The sequence below is a fragment of the Oryzias melastigma genome, linkage group LG11 (genome assembly GCF_002922805.2).
Source record: "Oryzias melastigma strain HK-1 linkage group LG11, ASM292280v2, whole genome shotgun sequence".
NCBI lineage: Eukaryota > Metazoa > Chordata > Actinopteri > Beloniformes > Adrianichthyidae > Oryzias > Oryzias melastigma.
The window spans coordinates 27,176,637-27,189,623 of record NC_050522.1 but is presented as its reverse complement, the minus strand read 5'-3'; the positions used below and the strand labels follow the sequence as shown (position 1 = coordinate 27,189,623).

General features: G+C 43.4%; 1 protein-coding gene across 2 annotated transcripts in view; it reads right to left on the bottom strand.

The window, feature by feature from the left end:
* The window catches only part of dennd3a (DENN/MADD domain containing 3a), a gene marked incomplete at its 3' end in the record, with an annotated part of 25,783 nt that overhangs the window by 12,065 nt on the left and 731 nt on the right, over positions 1-12,987 (bottom strand). For both annotated transcript variants that reach the window (XM_024261622.2, XM_024261624.2), the window contains 12 exon segments: positions 4,585-4,681; positions 4,760-4,915; positions 5,115-5,230; positions 5,423-5,542; positions 5,611-5,709; positions 5,783-5,902; positions 5,977-6,088; positions 6,158-6,279; positions 6,692-6,807; positions 6,882-7,017; positions 7,160-7,303; positions 8,941-9,032. In XM_024261622.2, the coding sequence (XP_024117390.2) occupies positions 4,585-4,681; positions 4,760-4,915; positions 5,115-5,230; positions 5,423-5,542; positions 5,611-5,709; positions 5,783-5,902; positions 5,977-6,088; positions 6,158-6,279; positions 6,692-6,807; positions 6,882-7,017; positions 7,160-7,303; positions 8,941-9,032 (1,430 nt within the window).

Here is a 12,987-nt window from a genome sequence, read left to right as displayed (position 1 = left end):
TGTCTATTGAGTGTCTATTGAGTGTCTATTGAGTGTCTATTGAGTGTCTATTGAGTGTCTATTGAGTGTCTAATAAGTGTCTAATAAGTGTCTAATGAGTGTCTAAAGAGTGTCTAATGAGTGTCTAGTGTCCAAAGAGTCTCTATTGAGTCTCTATTGAGTGTCTAATGAGTGTCTAATGAGTGTCTAATGAGTGTCTAATGAGTGTCTAATGAGTGTCTAATGAGTGTCTAATGAGTGTCTACAGAGTGTCTACAGAGTGTCTACAGAGTGTCTACAGAGTGTCTACAGAGTGTCTACAGAGTGTCCAATGAGTGTCCAATGAGTGTCCAATGAGTGTCCAATGAGTGTCCAATGAGTGTCCAATGAGTGTCCAATGAGTGTCCAATGAGTGTCCAATGAGTGTCCAATGAGTGTCCAATGAGTGTCCAATGAGTGTCCAATGAGTGTCCAATGAGTGTCCAATGAGTGTCCAATGAGTGTCCAATGAGTGTCCAATGAGTGTCCAATGAGTGTCCAATGAGTGTCCAATGAGTGTCCAATGAGTGTCCAATGAGTGTCCAATGAGTGTCCAATGAGTGTCCAATGAGTGTCCAATGAGTGTCCAATGAGTGTCCAATGAGTGTCCAATGAGTGTCCAATGAGTGTCCAATGAGTGTCCAATGAGTGTCCAATGAGTGTCCAATGAGTGTCCAATGAGTGTCCAATGAGTGTCCAATGAGTGTCCAATGAGTGTCCAATGAGTGTCCAATGAGTGTCCAATGAGTGTCCAATGAGTGTCCAATGAGTGTCCAATGAGTGTCCAATGAGTGTCCAATGAGTGTCCAATGAGTGTCCAATGAGTGTCCAATGAGTGTCCAATGAGTGTCCAATGAGTGTCTGCAGCAGGGGTCACCAACTTTTTTAAAACTGAGAGCTACTTCATGGGTACTGAGTCATATGAAGGGCTACCAGTTTGAAATAACAAAAGTTTGCCTTTAATTCTACATTATTAATAATAATAATGTGAAGACTCTGATTTCACACCATAATTATCAATAATGACAACAAGCTATGAAACAAATATCAATATTCAGCACTTTATTAATCTCAACAGATCTTGTCACAATTTAAGGTAATGACCAAATGCAATGTTTTTAACAAAATTATAACTATTATTAATTAATTATTTATTAATTTTAGTATAGAATTATATATATATTAATTATAGAACGGGTTGATTGACAGATCCCACAGCAGACAAGAATCTGCACATGGTGCGTTCTCTGAGCTCTGGACATAAGCAAACAGCCACTAGGCCCAACTCAGTCCGCTACAAACTTTGTCATTTTTAAACAATCTGCAGCAAAACAAATCAGTTTTCAGAGAAAACGTCAACACTATTGGATCAATCGATTATATACGGATCAGTGCCGGTGTTCCATGTTTTCTCTGATAAACTGCTTCGTTTTACTGCCGATATCCAGTGCTCAGTGAACGCACCATGCAGAAACACTCAGCAGCCCTGGGTTCTGTTTCCATTACACATGAAACTTTAACCAAATTCTAGAAATAACACAGTGTCGCAATGAAACAGTTTCATAATAATGCGATAAAGCATAAACCAACTCACGCAATAAGTCATTAAAACACGGCGATGTGTGTGCTTTTTTTATTTGATTCACTTAAAAGAAAGCATTTGGGTGAAGTCACAGCTCTGTCTGGGGGCGTGCAGCGCAGCTCGACTCAGAAGAGGTAGAGGTCCGTTCAGCGGTTAAAAGAAAAAGCATTATAACAAGTAAACATCTGGACCTTTTTTCTGTCTGAAAACACGACAACATCCATTCAAGTTTCTGTCACGGCTCTCACACTCATGTGACTTCAGGCTCCAGGCTGCAAAAGTACATCTGCAGGTGAAGCGATGACGAAAAGAGGAGGAGCTGCGCGATTCCGTATGACCCGCAATTTCTAAAGAGCTGTGACGCAGTGTGGCGTCCGCTGTGCTGTACTCAGACAGACCTCAGAAGCACATTTAATTAGAAAAAAGTCAATTTCCATTACAATTTTGCGAAAAATGTCCATCCATTTCAATACGTCCTAAAAACCCCCTTATCTAAGCCAAAAACTTTTTTCGAAAAATGCAAGTTGTTTTTTTTTTCAAATTTTTTTTGAAATTGTGTTTTCATTAAAGATTACTAATTATCAAAAATCCAATTCACGAAATGTCAGAGTTAATGTGAAAGCAGCTGGCATTTGGGGGAAATAAAGGGAAGGGGCGGGTTCACTCAGGCATTTGAGGAGCGCAGCTCCACTAAGAAGTAAAAGAACTGACCAAAAACAACTTTTGTGGAGTGTTTTCTTCTATTGCTTTTGCTGCTAACCACAAAAAAAGGACCTTAAAACAGGTAAAGTCTCGGGGTCTCCATGCGGGAAAGGGAGAAGGGGATGCTTCATTCTTTGTCGATTATCTCGTTATCACAAGAAAATGATTATAAAAAATAAATTAAAAAAGTGAGATAGGCCGTTTTTGGCTTAAGCAATAATGAACATATATTTTAAAGATGTTTTAATTTTGAATTCTTTGTAAAGGCAAGTGTGATTTCAAAAAATTGCATCACAATAAAATGTAATTTTCGAGAAGCTCACAAGTGAGTTTTAGTATTTTTAGAAGAGACCTGCGGGCGACTTATGTGGTGTTCGAGGGCGACCTGACGCCCGCAGGCAACGTGTTGGTGATTCCTGATCTGAAGTGTATCTAAAGAGTGTAAAGTGTGTCTAAAGAGTATCTTAAAATGTCTAAAATGTGTCTAAAGTTCGTCTAAAAAGTTTCTAAAGTATATCTAAAGAGTAAAGAGAGTGTCTACAGAATATCTAAAGAGTGTCTAGAGTGTATCTAGAGAGTGTCTAAAGTGTATCTAAAAAGTGCCTCCAGATTGTCTAGAGCAGTGTTTCCCAACCCTGGTCCTCGGGGCACACTGTCCTGCATGTTTTCCATGTTGCCCTGCTTATGCACACCTGATTCAGCTCATCATCAGGCTCAGCAGAAGCCTGACAATGATGGTCATCAAACGCAGGTGTGTTTGAGCAGGGTTGGATCAAAAAAATGCCGGACAGTGTGCCTTGAGGACCAGGGTTGGGAAACACTGGTCTAGAGTGTCTACAGAGTCAAGAGAGTGTTGAGAGAGTGTCGAGAGAGTGTCGAGAGAGTGTCGAGAGAGTGTCGAGAGAGTGTCTAGAGAGTGTCGAGAGAGTGTCGAGAGAGTGTCTAGAGAGTGTCTAGAGAGTGTCTAGAGAGTGTCGAGAGAGTGTTGAGAGAGTGTCTAGAGTGTATCTAAAGAGTGTCTAGAGAGTGTCTAGAGAGTGTCTAGAGAGTGTCTAGAGTGTCTAAAGAGTGTCTAAAGAGTGTCTAAAGAGTGTCTAAAGAGTGTCTAAAGAGTGTCTAAAGAGTGTCTAAAGAGTGTCTAGTGTCTAAAGTGTGTCTAGTGCACCCCTCCTCCTCCTCCGCTGTGTTCCTTGCTCTCAATTCTGTCCACACAGAATGCAATTGGTGTCATATTCATTTACTGTATGCTGTCTTTGTTTTAACAAGCGTCAAAGTTGCTTCTTGACGGTTTTCCAAAACCTGAAGCTCCCGCCAAGTTTGGGAGGAGCTTCTGTCAAAAACTTTTCTCCAGCTGGTCATAGATGACGTAAATACTGAGAGACGAGTTTATTTAGTTTGAAGAGCTGAATAAAAGCATCAGTGCACGTTTACGAGTTTTTGCGGTTTTGTTTATGTTCAAAGTTCAAAGATGTATACGTTTATTTTTATGCTTTGAACTACTTATAAATGTTTTCTCAAATATATGTTTTAAAGCTTTTCAAAACAGTCACATAATATTTTATCTTCTTGTCTTTTCCTGTTTTTCCTCACTTTCTACAGATCCAAAAAAATGATCCGAACAGTGACCCTAAAACCCTGACATGATCCGAACCCCCTGCGACAGACTGGCAACCTGTCCAGGGTGTACCCCGCCTTCGCCCATCAGTAGCCGGGATAGGCTCCGGCACCCCCGCGACCCCGAAAGGGAAAAAGCGGTCTGGAGAATGAATGAATGAATGAATGAATGATCCGAACCGTAAGTTTTATGATCCATTACACCTCTAGGTGAAATGACACACAAGTGAGTCAGACCTGGGCTCTTTTGTGTTCGAAATTCCCATGATCCTTCACGGTCACTTCTGATGCTTTTAGCTGCCTTTTTTCAGCTAGCTAAGATGAAGCGACAACGACAAACAGATAAAGTCAAAGAACAGCTCCACGTCTCTCATTTGGATCCCAGTTTGCTGTTTTCATTGTAAGATGGTTTGTTTTAGCTTGCTCTGGTTTTTAAAGATTAAAAGGTGTCAAAGACAAATGTTATTTACGTTTTATTCTTATTAACGTGTGTCACCTTAATGAATACAGAATCTGAACACATACATTAAACCATATTATTTTCTTATTTTATTTCATGACTTGTATTGTGGTCCTTTGAGTGAAAATGTTTGGGCATCCCTGCTTTAAAGTGTGACCAAAGTGTGTCCAAAGTGTCCAAAGTGTGTCTAAAGAGTGTTAGACATCACCTTCTTGTAGAACAGCTGGTCTGCAGGCTCTCTGGTTCTCAGAAACTCTTCACTGTTGAAGACTCTGTGTTCGTGGTTCAGGAAGTCCTGGACGCCTCTGTCAGACAGACCATGTGACTGATCAGGTTTGATGGTTTCACTCACCTGCTCCAGAGCCTTGCGGATGCAGAGGTACCTGAAGGTGTTGACCACCAGCTCCAGCGCGATGTTTTGTATCTGAGTGTTGAGCCGTCTCTGCCAGTCTCTGCGCTGCGACCGAGCAGCGTTGACGTCAGTAGTGGCTCCCGTGTGACACGAGTCCAAGTCGTAATGAATCTGAAGGCACTCGGCTCTGAGGGTTACACAGCCACAAGGAGACTTTCACTTCGAAGAATTATTTTCCTCTGTCTGTGGAGACTTTACTATGGAAGTGTATCAAAATGAGCAGACAAGTAAAGAAACAGTGATAATAGTTCCACATCATGGCCGTGCATTTTTAACTAGAATCTTTCTTAATGGTCTACGGAGCAGAACACCTGTTGATGTGTTACCTGGATAAAAAGCTTTCAGCTGCAGCCGCTGGGATGGAGGGAAGGTCTACAGTATCAGACCAAGACGACTGAACGATACCATCATCAATATTTACAAGAATTAGATCCTCCGTCTCCTGCAGACAAAGACAGATCAGATCAGATCTGCAGATCTGATGGGTCGTCGCGCAGCTTCTGACAGGATGAAGAGGGTCTACAGGCGGTATCATCCAGGCAATAAACTAAACTCAGAACCACAAACATCTTCTTCAATCAATCCATTCATCTCAGCTTGAACAAACTCAGAGTCATTAGACCATCAATCTCACAGCAGCAACGTCTTCTAGATGACTGATGTGGCAGCCCATCAGGAAGGCGGTGGGCGCCATCAGGAAGTCCAGCATTCCTCTGGCCAGGACAGGAACGTAAGGGTGTTGCCATGACAACGGCTGAAGGAGACACAAAGGTGCAACATCAAAACCTTCAGAGTTTCCTTCTAAAGGTGCTCGGCGCCTACCTGCAGGTATAGCAGCAGACTCTCTGCTATCAGAGTGAGCTTGGACCAATCAGATGAGAAGAAGACCATCCTCTGTTCTTGGAGAAGACAGGAGAGCACCTGGACAGCAGGAAGAGGTTTCACTTTCACTGTTCATCATTTCATGTCATCCTCCAGGTAAACTCTGGGTGACCTGAAGCAGAGCCGTGTGGGAGAAGCACAACAGCGGCAGATGGAGGTCCATGTCCACCAGAGGACTGTCTGGATCCTCTCTGGACGGGAGAAGAACTTGAAGAGGACGCAGGCTGAAAGACTGATCAAGCAAACACATTTAACCTTCACATCAACCAGAAACACGAATGAATCAAAGTCCGAGTCTGCTCTGACCACATGAAGCGACCCTGGAGGAGGCAGCGGCACCAGAGACAGCTTAGCAGAGAACTCCTTCACCGTTTCCTCAAAGTCTCCTTGTCTTGAAGTCCGTAGCTGGACAAGCAGACTGAGAACGGAGAACGTCAGAGTAGAGAAAAGACGGCGCTGAGCTCCAACCTTGACAGTCAAACGTTACCATGAGAGGGAGTCTCTCAGAGCGTGGTAGAAAGGGAACTTGGAGATGATGCACACGGCGAACGCCGCGTACAGACGAGTCTTCGGTCTGCTGCCGTTCTGGACGAGACTCTCATGAAAAGACTGACAGAACCAGGACTTTTAGAATCTATTGATGCCATAAAGTTCATAGACTCTGTAGTCTTCACAGCTTCTTAGCTGAAACGGTTTGAATTATCTTGTTTGAACGGTTTACAGATGCATCACAGTCTCCTTCATCAGCATCCATGTTACCCAGAGTCCTGACTACTAACAGTTTAACAGAACCAGTTCTGGAACCAGAGGACAAGGTGGAGCTGCAACAGCTGGACCCACAAAGTCTTTTTGTTTATTCAGATATGTTATTTTATACGTGTAGTAGTGACTTTAGCTTTAATATCTTTAGAGCTATCGAACATCAGATATGGATCGAGTCATCAACCGGATCGGACATCCCTAGATTTTACTGAGTTTCCTCCTGTAAGGCCTTCTTTGGTCCTGCCTTTTAAATAAGTACCTGCACCGCTCTGTAGTACTGCACCACAACGCCGTGGGTTCGATTCCCAAACAGATCAGTGAATACCAGGTAGTGGTAGCTGTCGTCTCTCTGATCACCGGCCAGCTGAAGACCGCCTGGAACATAGAAGCAAGAAGAGAATTACTCATTAAGACTGTTTGAAACAGAATTGGTTAAGAGGACGCCGTACCAGGGAAACAGAGCTGTGGCAGAGCGATGAGGTCCAGATCCTTTGGAACGCTGATGTCCTCGGTCGTGGAGGTTCCTTCAGGACGGGTCACAGAGTCTCCATTAGGCAGCGGGTCCGTACCGCGATCGTGCCTCTTCTGCAAAAACCCACAATGCACTGCAGTTTGAGCAAAGACTCAGTTTCGTTCTTCTACAGATCCGGTCATGAAATCTCAGGGAAACGTCTGAGACAGAACTCTACCGCATCATCACGAAAGGTTTGTTCATCTGAAAATTTACCTTTTTGATGAAGCTCCTCCTCTTTTGGACACGGCTGAAAGCTGGAGCCATGACTTGCCTGGAGTTGGTCTCCTTGGAAATGAAGGGCGGAGCATGGATCTGCAGTACCTCAGCCTCCAGCAGGGGGAGCTCGCTTGACTTGTTCTTTCAGAGAAAAACAGAATTGATGGCTGGCAGTTCATTCAATAATCTGTGTTAAAAAACACTCTAAACAAAGTCATCCATCCATCCAACCATCTCCTTGTCCGCTTCTTCCCTTTCGGGGTCGCGGGGGTGCCGGAGCCTAACCCGGCTACTGATGGGCGAAGGCGGGGTACACCCTGGACAGGTCGCCAGTCTGTCGCAGGGCCTCAATCACACACACATTCACTCTCACATTCACACCTAGGGGCAATTTAGAGTCACCAATGAACCTATGAAGCATGTTTTTGGATGGTGGGAGGAAGCCGGAGTCCCCGGTGAAAACCCACGCATGCACGGGGAGAACATGCAAACTCCACACAGAAAGGTCCCAGCCGGGAGTCGAACCGGGGCCTTCTCGCTGTGAGGCAAGAGCGCTAACCACTGCACCACCGTGCAGCCCTTAAACAAAGTCATAAAATGGAATATCATTTAATATGAGAATCAATAAATAAACAGCAACTGTCGGTTTGACTAATAAAAATAACACTTCATAGAATAAGTTCATGTTTTTACATTTTTAACCAACCAAATGAGTCCAAACAGATTCCATACATTCATCCTATGGATTTATTCGTGCTTGATTTGTATTTTAACATAGAACTGTTAAACAATACGAGTTATTGTTGTTTGGTGAACAAACATTTTCCGTTTCCAGCGTGTTCTCGCTGCCTGACACCGACCCGGTCTCTGCAGGACGCCTCAGACCAGAGCTGTGCAGGAATTAACCTTTTGAGGCAGTTTCTGCTGTCTGCAGACACAGCTCATGCAAATGTGCTTTTAAAGCAACAAGAATTCCAGTTGAAGTGTTCCCATGTCTGAGTAAGCAGACTTCTTTGAGACTGCAGACTCTCCTGCTACAGAGCATGTCAGGTCTTTAGTTATGAAGCACTTCTATACTTCTGGACACCAAAACACATAACATAAAATAAATTAATGCAAGATTAGAGCTACCCTCCACCCCCTTTCCCTTCAACCGATGGCGGTAAACACGGAAACCGGCTGAGAAAACATGGAAACGCTGAAGCAGGATTTTAGTTTACTGTTCAGCTTATCAGCAAAGTACATTTCACCAATTCGCGCGTTTGGCAGAGAAATGTACGCCGGACAGCTTTCTGACACAATATGGGCAGGGAACCGGCACTTTCCGGGCAGTGCAGCTGGCACGGTCTGGGCAGCCGGCACAGTCGGACCCAGATTTGGGCCTTCTTACATAGTTAGGCAGCAGCGTAAAGGGACCACTGCTCTCAGTGTCTCACTGCACGCCCTGGGAATCAAACCCTGATTTGTCGGTCCTGCACTTAAACAGAACTGTCCAGCTGCTCTGTATTTTAAATAGTAAATTTAAACGTAATGATCTATGAAAAAGGAAATGCACTTCACCACTTTAGGTTTGTGTGTTGAAGGTAACCTCACTCTAAAATGTGCAGCATTTTTCCAGAATGCCGCTTATATTTCATAGTATGTTTGATAGCAGTACACAAAAGTAACTTCAATGACCAACATGGAGAGAGCTACTGTGTGCTTTAGTAAGCTGCAGATCCGGTCTGCATCACTGTGTTTGTTAGCAGCCATCTCAGTTAGATCACAGGTAACCGTACCTGGTAAATGTCTCGGAGCTTTTCGCTGGACGCTCCGACAACGACACACGCCTCCAACAGACCAGACGGGAGCTCCGCCATGACCTCCGACCCTGCAGCAGAAAGACCGCACATCCACAGTTAGACGTTCTGTAGGATCTACAAAAGACCAGTGACGGTGAAACCTCGACTGGAATCAACATTTATTGAAAAGTTCAAAGTTAAAGTCCCATCAGCTGCCACGCACTGAGAAGTGTGAAATGTGTTCTCTGCATTTGACCCCTCCCCTGGGGGAGTGGTGAACTGCAGACACCTCCATTTGGTGGTTTAACCCCCAATCCAAATCCCTAATGCTGAGTATCAAGCAGGGAGACACTTGGTCCATTTTTAGAGAGTTTGGTCCGAGTTGGCCGGAATTTGAACTCATGACCTTCCAGTCTCAGGGCGGACACTCTACCACAAGGCCACTGAGCTGATTCTGAACTAAATTTATAGATTATTACTAGAGCTGTCAGGCGATTAAATTTTTTAATCGCGATTAATGCGTCAAAAAAATTGTCTGCGTCAAGCACATGTCAGATTAACGCGTTTTTAACGCGTTAATCTGAAAGCCCTAATTATTACCTAATTCTGATTTAACAAGATCCTAGTGAGATGTTGGTCAACCTTTAGTTCTGACAGAGAAAACTCGAACAATGAAAGCTGACAGCTCAGTGAGTTCCTCCTCTAGACAAGATGAAACTTCCCACAACTAAATGCTGAATTTAGCATAACATTACATCACAAAAGTGTTTAAAAAGAGCAGCAGAAAGCCAAAAGAATTTACATGAATGCATCTTCCCTTTTGCAACTTCCTGAGATGGTGACAAACAGAGCGTCACATCTCCTGAACTCGTCAGCAGATGTGACGCTCTGTTCAGCGAAGCGCTAATTCAGTCAGGACAGCAGGAGACCCGCAGAACTGCTACTGCGAACACCAGAAGACAGCACAAAACACCAGAAGACAGCACAAAACACCAGAAAACACCAAAAAACACCAGAAAACACCAAAAAACACCAGAAGACAGCACAAAACACCAGAAAACACCAGAAAAAAAAAGCACAAAACAACAAAAAAACACCAGAAGACAGCACAAAACACCAGAAAACACACTGCTGTCAACTACAGGCTTCACTAATTCAACCACAGATCACAGTTTTCTTTTCAACTTATTTGTCACATGAAACATGTTCAGGTAGTGGCAGACGGCTGCAAAGCAGACGGCTGCAAAGCAGAGCTCTGTTGTGAGTCAGATGCAGGTTAGCATCTGACTTGAATTAGTGACGGGCGGAGCCGGAGGAGCAGCACCACATGAATATGCTAAACATCTGACCTGCATGAAAGAAGACTGATAGTTTATAAAACATCTTTCAAACACGGTTTCCATGACAACTTCCTGCTAACGAGTATTTACATGCTCGCTTAAATACAGGTTTGGGACAGAAACAGAAGGATTCTTTCCATGACACAGAGGGAGTTAGTCAGAGGCCGGAATGGCCTCAAGACCAGGATGTGACTTTGTGAGAGTCTGTGTGTGTGTGTGTGTGGGTGTGCACGTGGGGGTGTGTACATGTGTGAGAGTGTGTGTACATGTGTGAGGGTGTGTGTGGGGGTGTACATGTGTGTGTGTGTACATGTGTGTACATTTGTGAGGGTGTACATGTGTGTGTGTGTACATGTGTGTACATGTGTGTACATGTGTGTACATGTGTGTGTGTGTGTACAGGGGTGTGTGTGTGTACATGTGAGAGTGCATAAGAGTCCCTGTGTGACTGTTTTCCAGTGGATAAATCATCTATTCCATGCTGGTTTTTTAGGTCTCTCGATCGTCCTGATGGTTTATTTGAACATGAGGTAGAAAACCACAGCAGGTCAGAGGTCAGAGGTTTCCTGTAGCAGACCAGCAGGTCTCTCTCATATCAGGAGGAATTTTGGTTCATTCTTCTTTACAAAGGATTTCTAAATCCTTCAGATTCGGTGGCTGTTGCTTAGCAACTCGGAGCTTCAGCTCTGTCCGCAGGGGTTCTACAGGACTGAGGTCAGAGACCGGCTTGACCTGTGATCCAGTTCTTCTTCAGCCATTCCTTGGTTCTATGTTTTGGTCATGATGGAGGGAAGGAGGTTCTCACTCAGGACTTCATGGTACATGACTCCGCCCACCCTCACAGTGAAGCAGCCTGAATCTCTCTGAATCCTGAAGGTGTTGGTTGGTAAACTCCATGTGAGCCTACACAGGTGTCTCCTCCTGTAGGTGTCTCCTACAGGTGGATAGATCGGCACCTTTAAACACCAGCTTGTTGCTGATGGCCTTTGTGGTCCATTCTGGTCTGGTGTAGATCTATAGCCGTCTCCACTGAAGCTCTTTAGTCTTTCCATGTTGGAGAGTTTGGAGTCTGAGGACAGGTGAGTTTCTACAGGTGAGCAGATCAAATGATTGTCTTCAGTTGATTATCTGGTCTGTGTGAACCAGAACTCTAGACCAGTGTTTTTTAACCAGTGTGCCGTGAGAGATGGTCTGGTGTGCCGTGGGAAATGACCCATTTTCACGTCTAAAACATTTACCCTCACTATCAGCTCTGTGTTCATCCAATCAGGCCCTGATGTAACCCTGGTTACATCAGGGCCTGATTCTATAAATAACTCTTTAGTCAGAATGACGTTACCGCAATCTGGCCGCAAAACTAGCCGCAAGCTCTGTTTTCAGAAAAGTCCCGCCCCCTTCAGCTGTCTCCGCCAATCATTGTTGGAGGCTTGATCACATGTCATCAATCTGACCAATCAGAGGTGGTTAACGTCCTCACTTCCTTGTTCTGATTCGGCTCATAAAGTCTCTCAGTTCCAACTAAAATAACAGCTAAAGTTCGTGTTTAGCGGTGTAGCTTCCACCGGGATCCGACGTCAGACAGTTTAAAAAGTGAACAAAAGAATAAAGCTCAGAGATGCGAGTCTGCCAAGAATCCGCGTGAGTTTATGCACTACATCCCCCATGATGCATTGGGTTAAAGCGGCGTTTCTCAAATGATAGGGAACGCGGGACGACCCGGGATCGTGCTATTTGTGTTAGTTACTAAACAGTTGATGGGAGAACCGTTAGCGACCGTGATATCCACAGAGAGAGAGAGGAAATATTTGATTAAACCTCAAGAATTGCGATGGAAAAATGTTTAACAGGGATGAAAAGAAAGAGAGAAAGTGCGCGCGCTGGGGGGAGGGGCTTACACGTGCAGAGAGAACATAAAATCTAAAGAAAATGAGACATTAGAAAAGAAGAAAAAACTGGAACCATTTGACTTTTCTTGATAGTATGAAGGAACAGAGTCTGCAAGAAATAATTCTATATATGTAAATATATTTTATATATATTTATGGCTCCTCAACCAACCTGTCCAGACACCTGAGAAGTGAGAGAATCTTACAGAGCAGATCATCACTGAGAAGAAACAGATTACATCCTCAAAGCTGAGACTCTTGTCTTTCTTTATGTTAATGTGAATAAAAGTCTGTTGGTTTTTTACACTTTCATTTATATTTTAGGTTGTGGTTGCAGAGTTTTGTGTTGTACACTTCAAATGTGTTTAAAAGGAAAAAAGCTTAAAAACTGAATAGTTGATCGCTAGTTCATTTTTCATTTATTTTTTACATTTCATCTTTAAGGGATGTACAACAGAAAATACATTTACACTGTATATGAATAAAAACATGTTGACATTATGGATTTTGTGCATAATCTTATCTAGTAGTTTATAATGAATTAAATAAAGCAAAAAACAACATAAACAACCTAAAAATCCATTTGGTAGCAGAAAGAGCCGCTGTTTACAGAGAGCTAATGCAAAAGAACTGAATCTCTGAGAAGAGCCAGAATTCATCACTATTGTGGAGGGAAACCGGGACAGAACGTCGTCTTTACTTGTCTGAAAGATTTGGAAGGATTCTTAAAAAAAAAAAAACATTCATAAAAATTGATTATTTAGAATTTTCTTTAAATATTTTTTGTCATTCTTTGATGACAATAAATGTAGACTGTT